A 10,094-nucleotide genomic window follows, 5' to 3' on the forward strand; every position below is an offset into this window, starting at 1 on the left:
CCCTATACTCATACCAAAAAAATACAGTAACTTTCCAAAAACCCTCTTTCTTATTTCTCTTTCTCAATTTTTTCTTGGTTAGAAGAAAAAAAGTGATCGTTGAATCCTGAGAAGTGATCGCTACATCCTAACAACATCATTTCAAATAGTGCGGGAGGAAATCTCACCTTAAGAACAACAAGAAATGCTCGTGTCTTGATTCAAATCAACCCGATAAGTTCATCTCTGCTTCTTGTTTTCACTTAGAGAGTTTTATATATTACGCGGTTAATTGCTTTGTACTGTCGGACGAGGCACTCTTCAAATTTGTTAAAGATTAATTTTAAATCATAATTTCCTTATTAGAAAATTTCCAATTTCATTATTTTCTATCTAGAAACTCTTAATCAGATATCATAATTAATATTTATTAAATCACTTTTGCCAAATTTGAGATGGATGTAACATTTTTTGAAAGCTCTACTGGGAGGGAATTCACCATTGAAGTGTGGTTCTTCTCTACAGTTTTAGAGTTGAAAAAGTATATTTTGAAGTATGAAGGAATCCCCATCTCAAGACAAACCCTAATCTTCAACGGCCAGATCATGCTTGATGAACGTGACACTGAGTTCTACGAAGTCCTACAAGGGTCTCGTATTGAACTCCAAGTTGCTCCTGAATCTGAAAACTCGAAGATAACCGCTGAAGCTGTGCAAGCATCCAGTGCAAAAATCCAGATTAAATCTGAACCTGAGGAGTACCCCGAAATTCACTTTGAACCTGAGGAGTATCTCGTGGAGAATTTTATTAAAGCTCCAAAGGTTGAACCAAAACCAGAATTTTCCGATGCCAATTGATGAGTATTGTTTCGTCTACAATGATGATGCGATGAATAAGGATCAATCTGTCGTGTGGCAATAAAGGTGATACTATAGAGATCACCCCTGGATTCCTATCGAGATAATCGGTAGAATATTTTTCTTATGTTTTCTTCCTTATTTGTGGTGTTGTTTTCCTGTAGAAAATATGTTTTTAGCTGTGACTATTGCTCAATGTTAGTAAAGTTAAGTGTTCAAATAAGTTGTCTATTATAAGTTAATGAATTAAAGCAAATATGTCTCAATCATTTATGAATTTATACATCTTAGATTATGGGATCCATTTGATTACACATTCTTTTGTACCTGATCCCAAATCAATTAGATTTTGTTTGATAATAAGGCGCATGTTTTTGGAAACATGTTATAGTTGAGAAGCGGCTTATTCCTGCTTTTTTCTGGCAATTTATGGAAATCTTACTGATTTTGGATTGTAATGCCTTTGTTAAGAAGACAGCAACAAATCTAAGTAGGGCCTTTATTTTGGGCTCCTAATTGTCCCATATATAACAACTAATCATTTTAGAAGATTGCGGGTGTCAGAAGCGTCACATCCCTTGTCACAACATTCTCAAAACAAACAAAACAAAAAAATTCAAAATTCAAAATTTCGTAAATTTTTTTAATAGGCAAAGAGATACTAACCATTGGATTTGGGCTACCAATGGATCAGATCATGAATCTGATCCATTTCAATTGATAGCTTTGGATCAGGATCAAGGATTTGGGTTTCAATAAGAATCCAATTTCAAACCGAGAACCGAACCAAACTGATAGCTTTGGAGTGATTTGGAACAAATTGCAGTTCGAATCCAAATTACAAAAATGGAGAACCGGTCAATTTGGTTTGATTCTCAAATGAAACTTGTTTAGAATTGGACTCCTATGCAATAAACAAATATGTGTATAATAATTATTATAAATTATTTTAGGAGTTAAAGACATAGATTAGTGATTTTTTATGTATAAATTAATTACTCTTTATGAATTGATTAGTAATTTATTGTATAAAATTTTATGTTCAATATATATTTATTTTTTTATTAAAAAATATTAATTATAATTTATAAAATATTGGCACCCGTAGAACCGAATCATACCAAACCGATTTGAATTCGGTTTGGGCTTGTTTGGTTTGGATTCAATGGAATTTGGTTTGGTTCTAGTTCTCATTTTCTGAAACCAACCCATGTTGGTTCAGTTCCAATTTGACCTCAAACCAAACCAAAGTTGCATCCCTATCCATATCATAAGAAATCTGCGTCAATGTCACAAATTTAGCATTCAATTGACCAAAAACACATTTGGAGTGGATCATAGTTCCTCCTGTTTATGATGAGTTGTGATGAATGCATGCGGTTTTGGTATGCAGTTAGGTACGCGGCTGATGTGGCAAGGGCACAGGACCATAGATCTTTTTCATCGTGATACACAGGAAAAAGATGTGCGGTTTTGTGCCCTTACCACATCAGTCGTGTGCCCAACCGTGTGCATTCATCATTATTCTATTATGAGTTGTTTTAGAATATCTCTGGCACCAATATCATATCAGAAATATGCATCAATATCACAGATTTAGCGTTGAATAAGCCAAAAACACATTTTCATTAAGTCCCTACACTTAGGCATGATTAATCATACTACAAGAACTAAAGTCCAATTTCATTTTGGTTCAAAACTAGGAATTAAACATCATGGAGGTGACATTTATTAAAAGCTCTACAGAAACAGAATTCATCATGGAAGTGCGGCACTTCTCTACAATACTGAATGTGCAAGAGAGAATTCAAAACTTCCTAGGAATCCTCATTTCTGTACAAACCCTAAAATCCACAACGGTAAGATCATGTTGGATGATAATTTGGTTGATTTCTATAATCTCTACCCCAGAGATTACATTGAAATCCTGATCACACCTGAACTGTTGAATTACCAGGTCCCAACCAAGCAAGCATTGAAATACTACCCAAGTTCTCCCCGTCAAACATTGAAATGTCCCAACAGGCTCATAGTTTACTCAATCTGGAATATGATCCCAAACTCTACCCTGAAATCCCCAAAAGCCCTGAAATAGATTATGTTGATGAACCTGATCGCAAACTCGACTGTGAAGGCCCTGAATAGATGTTAATGATTATATTGATGATTTACAGAGAATGACAATTATTTTGTCAACTAAAACTGATATGAGACATGTTGAGGTGAATATTTCAGATAAGGTGGGAGAATTGAGGATGGAGCTTCAAATTTTGAATCAAGAAAATCAGTTTCCACTTCCATGTCCCGAGGATGGATACCATTTAATCCACGAGAAATAAGTGATGGATGAGGAAAAGTCCTTTGAATGGCAACAAATCAAGTTTGGTGATGTTATAGAAATCATCCCTGGGTTTATAACCAGACAATCTTCGTAAGATGTTTCTTTTTTCGTTTCATGCTGCCATTTACTATAGGAAACTAGCGTGTTTGATTGTGTGTGATTATCACGCCGCTTGAAAACATGGAATAATAAATAAAGGATCTTTATGAGAGAAAAAGAATAAAAAAAAAAAAAAACCTGTAGCACCTAACTAACAATGTATGTTCTAATTTGATGAAATAAAGCAAATACATCTCTTATTTTTAAATTTTTGAGGACCAGTACTGGTTGGGACATTTGGGTGGCATTTGGTTCATATTCGAGAATCCTGTAGTTCGTATTGTATTAGCGATCATCCCATAATCAGAAACAGAAATCAGTTAAAATGAGAAATATAAGCAACAAAATAAGATTTTAATTCTAGGTTAATTAGTTTCTAGAAACAATGTCACTAAAAGAGACTCTAGAAACCAGTTTCCGTACTATGATTCTTAGAATTCAAAACTATAATTGGAATCAAAATCTAACAACCCAAAGCAAATGCCCTCTTCATTTGACTAAAATCGCAAATGTGCACCTATGTTGTGGACAAAAATTTTAAGAATCATCTTCACTACCACGCAAATGAATTAGAATAGATAGATAGGAAACCCCTCTCTGCCATCTAACCATACAAGAAATTAAAACATGCCTTTACTTGTTAATAGGTATGAGAAAGTGCATGGTTGCAATGGAGGTAAAATCAACTTAATGTAAATAAATACTTTTAAAAAAAAATTGATGTTGAATATATTATTTTATGGGTTGTATGTTTACTCATTAAAATTTAAATCTTTTTAAGGGCATTAATGTATCATAAAACACCTTTACCGGAATACCGACAGAATGGTGCATATTGTTGACATAAATCCATTGTCAATTAAAGAAAAAAAAAAAACAATTACAATAGTTTCCTGAGATCTATTAATATTTCAAAATCATCTATATCCAAAACAACATAAAATAAAATCATACTTTTGACTACTAATAACTAAAATCTCTTGATAAGTAAAAGGAATTAACTGTATGCAGCAAAAACCTCAAAACCTTAACCTTCGCAGCACATTAGCACATTGATTAATTATAATAAATGTAACGGCATAGTTAAGCAACCTTTAGTATGGATATCATTCTAAAATTTGGTCAAGCACCATATAACAAATTACTTCTTTTTAATAAAGGTAAAGTTACAAATGTAGAGTTGCCATATATTTAAAAATCTGAAAAACAAATTATTTAAGAGGTCCAAGACAATGAACTGTTTGGGGAAAAATATCAATAGTTAGTGTCATAAGATTGAAGAAGGAATTGATCTTATGTGAGTCTCTCATGCAATACCAAAGTCAAGGGGTATGTCATCAGTTTTGAAAACAGAGGTGTATGATGTATCTCTAACTTTCACTAAAACCTGGACACTTACCTCAAAATTACTGAATCTTGTTGTAGCAGAGTTTGGAGTTTTTTCGCCACCCTAAAAAGAAGTTCTATCGGCACAGTGCGTGGTGGGCTTTGTGGAGCCTAGTTATATATTGATCCGGTTGACGACCCGACCCGACCTGAATAATGTTTTTGCGTGGTATTTTGATGGGATATTTTCTGAGGCTTAGTCCATGGAGTGGACACTTGGGCCGATAGGGCCAAGCCAAAGCACTCATGGATAAGCCTCCTGGGGGCTCAGGGGGCAATGCCCCGGGAAAAAATTTTGGGCCCGTTTTGTGATTAGGGTTTTTTAAGGTTTTGGTTGTCGTCTTTGAGACTGGAGCCGCACTTTGTAATTCTTCTCGAAAATAGTGAAATCTCTGCAACTCCGTGGACGTAGGCAAATTGCCGAACCACGTAAATACTGTCTTGTGCGTGTGATTGTTTTCTTTTCAACGTGTGTGTTTTTCTCTATTTCTTGTTTCTCACAGGTTGGGAATTTCTAGTTGAATTCCTTACAACGCGTACCAACCTTTTCTTATAACACCCCAATAACAACACTAATTTGAGCTTTTTAAGGTTGATGCATAGTAAGTGGTTTAGGAATGACATCAATAAATGGGCTCGATTTGGCTATAAGTAGAAACTAGAAAATCATTATCTAAAATCAGCTACTTGGACACTTACCAACAATTGTTAAAAGGAAAATGCTAGCCTCACCAACAGGTTGAAGTTCTCCATCAACATGACTGTTGGGATGGGCGTGGTTGCTCCAAAAATAAAGTATATAGAATTGAATGAGTGTGGTTGCTCCACTGGGTTGACTATAAGGGTAAGAGAGGCGGATCTATTGAATGGTGCAGTGGAGAACCACTCAATGTGCTACACTTGCACAACATGGGAATAGTGTACAGGAACTCCCATACTTGTGGAAGCATGGTAGGTTTCCTTCAATTCATGACTTGTGCATTTGTGTTAGTTTTATTCCACAGATTTTTAAGATCCAAGTATTAAAATTTTAAAAAGGAAGGAACAAGGGAGCAAAAGCATGTTAAATTTCTAGTCATAGAGGCCAACCTTTTTAAATAAAAAATGATATAGATGCAAATCAAAGAATACACTCGATTTCCTCTTTTATGATGATTAAATCTAAAGTTAAAATTTACATACCAGAGAACACTCCACCAAATTGAGCTGGAGAGTCATAGTTGTCACAGAAAAGCTCCACCTCCATGCAATTTTAATGGTGGAGAATGTGAGAGGCCTCTAAAACATGAGAGCTCCTTTAATGCTTAAGTGGGTGGTGCTAAACCTTGGACCTTCATCATAGACGAATACTTGACAGGAACAACTGCACCAGCCTGACTGCATAATTCCACAACTGCTGGAGCACGCCCATAAAAGTCCCGCCCCTTATCAAAGAGCACTACAGGGTCATGAGGCCGCCGCCTCCACACAACCTTCATTGGTACTAAATCATTCACTTCCGCCTTCTCCCATATATGGGTCCCTCGCCAAATTTCACGTTTGAATACCCCACAAAGCCGAGCCTTATGCCCAGATGGCCCCACATGAACTTCGGAACAATATCTACATACCTTAGCTGGATAAACCAGCAACAACCTCTGCACACCTGATCTCAGCCTCTCCCATGCCTCCAAAGTTACATTTGCCAAAGATTTCAGCTCATGTGGCAACAAAGACTCGGCAGAAAAACCACCACCACTAATCTTTGATCTCCAGATACTGGACTGAAGATTTTCATCGTAGATGTTAGCCCCGGCTTGCCAGCAGAGCTCGAGCACTGCAGGTATACGATCAAAATCAAATCTTTCATCATGTTTGATGATGTCTTGAAACATGTTGTGGAGGTGAAAGGCTTCAACTGTAACAAGAATATCATTCAAGCTACCATCAGTCCATTCATGAACCTGATTCTTGGCATGGTATCTATAGCCACGGCAAGTCTGAATCAGATGTGCCTTCTCGCCAATATATACTTCAGGACAAAACCTGTAAAGATGTTTCATGGTCACAATAAGGATGGGTTGTTTTCTTTGTAAAATTTAACCTTGCACAGATAAAGAAGCACTAGGAATATTTTCCTTGTACTCAGAAAGATGGACAAAATAAAAGACTTTATACCATATGAAATATGTTAAACAGTGTTGTTGAAATGTCAGGGATCTTCATGGTTTGATCCGGAAAACCAAGTACGAATTGAGTACTCTCTAAGTGTCTAGAACACATCTTATCAATTCTAGGAAAAATTGAATACTCAAAATGTTGTTAAAGATTAAAAGTATGAGGCAAGAAGGTTATATATCCCAACCCCAAGCAAGTTCTTCCTAGTTTTTTGAACCGTCTCCCAACTCTAACTTGGCTATTGTCCAACAATTTGGAATGTTGTATGCAGCTTTTGCAAGAGTAAGCTAATAAATTAGTAATACATGGAACTCTTAGGTCTTAACACATTCTAGATCCTAGTATCACATGCATTAATTGGTTGTGAGCTCACCATATAGGAACTTCTATTCTACGATACTGTCACATTGTTACATCTATTAAGAGATTTTAAATCCCTTTGAAGCTTAATTTTCTCACTTAACCACTAAAGCAGGTCTCAAGTCAAATAAGATTTGGGTTCAACGACATCTAAGACAAGTTTTAAGGTCTGCTGAAGGGGTCAGCTAGCTATGTTAATTAAAGTCTCTGAGTGTTGATACCATGATCTGGGTTCAAAACCTGTTTTCACCATTAATGATTAGCAGTTTACCCGATCACTTATCAAACATTAATTTACGAGCCACAAATAGCAGAATTATACGTATTTGAATTACCAGAGAGCTGGCTAATGTTGTGCCAACTTACTTGCAGACCTTGATTGGAATATATTTGAGGAGGGCAGAAACACCTTCAAAGAGAATAGCCCGGGCCCTAATGACATCTTGGGCTACTGGAACCATGCTTTTCACAGGGTAGTCCTTGGCCCTTTTCTGTATTCTTTTGAGAATCATCGGCCGAAGCTTGCCCCAGTCTACCTTCGAATGAAAATGTTGGGAATGCATGAGGTACCCATTGAAGTCTTCCCAAAGATTATGCCAAATTTTCTGCCGGAAAGCCATGAGAACTGCACCAACCCAAAAAAACAGTACTTTTGAAGTTAAAACCGAAATCTAACAAAGAAATTTAAAAGTAGTAGTCTTTTAGATATTATGTCAAACAGTTGCCGTGCAAGAAATAGAACCAGATCCACATGCAAAGACACATTGCTATTGGAATTTCGTTTGCTTTAGCTTTTATTTTCTTCTCATCTTTGATTTAAAGAAAGGGCTTACCCAACGATTTCTCTGGGTAGAAGCTCACGATTCTCACACACAAAGTTTTGTGTTCGATCGTTTGAAAAGAGGGTCACTAAAATTAGGGTTTTGAACAAAGCCCCCTCTCTCAATCCCCTCTGCGGGCTTGATTCATTAATCCTCCTTTCTGTTGTTCCCAATCGCTTGAACCCCTCTCTCAATTGCGTCTGACCTCTGGTTCTTATGTCGCTTATGAGAAAACTCAATAACGATCGAAGATATATTTTGTTATTTTACAAGAGGAAATGAATGTCAAGTCCAACTAAAAAAAGTTAAAAAAATTGTCGTTGCGCACATCGAAGTAGCTTATTGCACCATTTAACTGATTTAAGTAACTTTTGTGATAATAATAATTAATTAAATAAAAAACAAATTATCATTTTTATTTTTGCTTATTGAACACACCCATTTTTCTTACTCTTCTTTCCTTCCTATTCCTCTTCTTCTTATTTCTATTCTTCCACTACTTCTGAGTTTTATGAGAGATTGAATCTATGGAAATCAAGTTTTAGGATTATTTTTTTCTTTCAAGTTATTTTATTTCTTTTACGTTTTAACATTTAATCACTAAGAAAGATGAAAAATCCCCTATTAAAATAATGATTTTGAATTGAAGCCATCGAAATTTTTTTAACAATTTTGTTCGACAAACTTAGATTGAACTTGTTTTAGCACATTCGGTAGATACCTACCAAATATTACTAAACAGATTCGATAAGTACCTACCCAACATTACAAAGTCGAGTCAATAAGTATCTACTAAATCTTACAAAACATATTTAATAGGTATTTACCGAACAAAACTTTCTCATGTAAATGAGTTTGACTCAATTGAAAGTATTAGAGGTAAGGAAAATAAGTAAAATCAATGCATAAAACCCTTATTGAAACCTTTCTAGATACAAAAAAGAAGAAGAAGAAAAATGGTCATGTACCTATGAAATAAATAATTTAGGTTAAAGTACATTTAATAAGTGTGTGTAGATAGTTATTTTAAAGCTAAAGTGGGTATCAAAAGAAAGTGGGTGTAAAGTGCAATTTTGGTGTGTGCAAATAGACACACCCTTAAGTGAATGACAAACAATCGGATCTGAAGTTTTGGTAGGGAATAGGGATCAACTTTGATTTGTTATTCCAAATCTAAATAAATTTCATATATTTGAACAAAATATATAATTCAATTTATATACTTTTTCATATTTTATTAGGTCGGTAAATGGTTGATGTAATAAGGTTGTTAATAAATGGGGTCAGGATAAGATTGGGTTGACTTGGACACTAATCCGATAAGGATTGGATTGGATTTGGGACTGATTCGATAAGTATTAAATCAAATCGTTATCACATCAGGATTTTATTGAAACTCAATATTAAAATTAAAATTTAATCTATTAACAATTTGATCAGGTTCGAATTGGACCAAACTCGATTTTATATACAAAATCTAAAAATAAACTTTATATACCGCAACAAATATATAAAGCAATTTATATACTTTTTAGCATATTATCAGCCCAGGCCCTTATTGGATCAAGACATGATTGATCCAGATTCAATTCAATAAGATATCGGATTGAAACCTTCTTGAATCGGATCCTTATCGAAATTCAAAATATTGATCCAGACCCGAAGTTATCGTATTAAATTTTGGGTCTAATCTGATCCATTGATAGTCTTATGATGCATAACCAATCTTGTAAGATATAAGATCCTGATCAAACCTAAATACTCAATCCAGATCTTAATTAATTGGATTTTAGATATGATTCAATCCATTGACAACCTATTAATTTGATCTCATTATCAATTAGGATTGCAACTAGGTGTGTCAATGGGTCTGTTCTGGTTCGGTCCCTAAGACTCTTAAAATCATAATCATTATAATTTTTTTGTTCTGATTCCAAAATAAATGGAATCGGAACCAAAATTGCCAAAAAATACAGGTACGCATTGGTTTCAATTCTCAAGAATCGAATGAAAAAAAAAAAAAACTATTTCAGATCATTATAAAACTTTTTTCCTCTAAAAAAATTAACATATTATCTACCAAAAATTTATCTT

General features: G+C 34.8%; 1 protein-coding gene and 1 pseudogene across 4 annotated transcripts; one reads left to right on the forward strand and one right to left on the reverse strand.

The window, feature by feature from the left end:
• The first annotated feature begins 8 nt into the window (after nucleotides 1-8).
• LOC147411517 (ubiquitin domain-containing protein 7SL RNA1-like) lies at nucleotides 9-3,271 on the forward strand (annotated as a pseudogene).
• On the reverse strand, nucleotides 2,361-8,315 carry APO4 (APO RNA-binding protein (DUF794)). 4 transcript variants are annotated; one of them, XR_015180278.1, is made up of 4 exons: nucleotides 8,013-8,315; nucleotides 7,546-7,804; nucleotides 5,845-6,687; nucleotides 2,361-2,962 (listed from the first exon to the last, which is right to left on the reverse strand). XR_015180278.1 is itself a non-coding variant. In XM_086449425.1 (3 exons), exons 2-3 carry the CDS (start codon nucleotides 7,797-7,799, stop codon nucleotides 5,967-5,969), a joined length of 975 nt encoding a protein of 324 aa, XP_086305551.1. In that variant the 5' UTR covers nucleotides 7,800-7,804; nucleotides 8,013-8,315; the 3' UTR covers nucleotides 5,741-5,966. The 4 variants fall into 4 exon arrangements, 2 of the variants coding, with proteins under 2 accessions (XP_086305551.1, XP_086305566.1); XR_015180277.1 differs by having other exon boundaries at nucleotides 2,361-2,973; XM_086449425.1 differs by lacking the exon at nucleotides 2,361-2,962 and having other exon boundaries at nucleotides 5,741-6,687.
• Nucleotides 8,316-10,094: the final 1,779 nt, after the last annotated feature.

This window comes from Akebia trifoliata, chromosome 1 (genome assembly GCF_017979445.1).
Source record: "Akebia trifoliata isolate Shusen 1 chromosome 1, ASM1797944v1, whole genome shotgun sequence".
In the NCBI taxonomy this organism is placed as follows: domain Eukaryota; kingdom Viridiplantae; phylum Streptophyta; class Magnoliopsida; order Ranunculales; family Lardizabalaceae; genus Akebia; species Akebia trifoliata.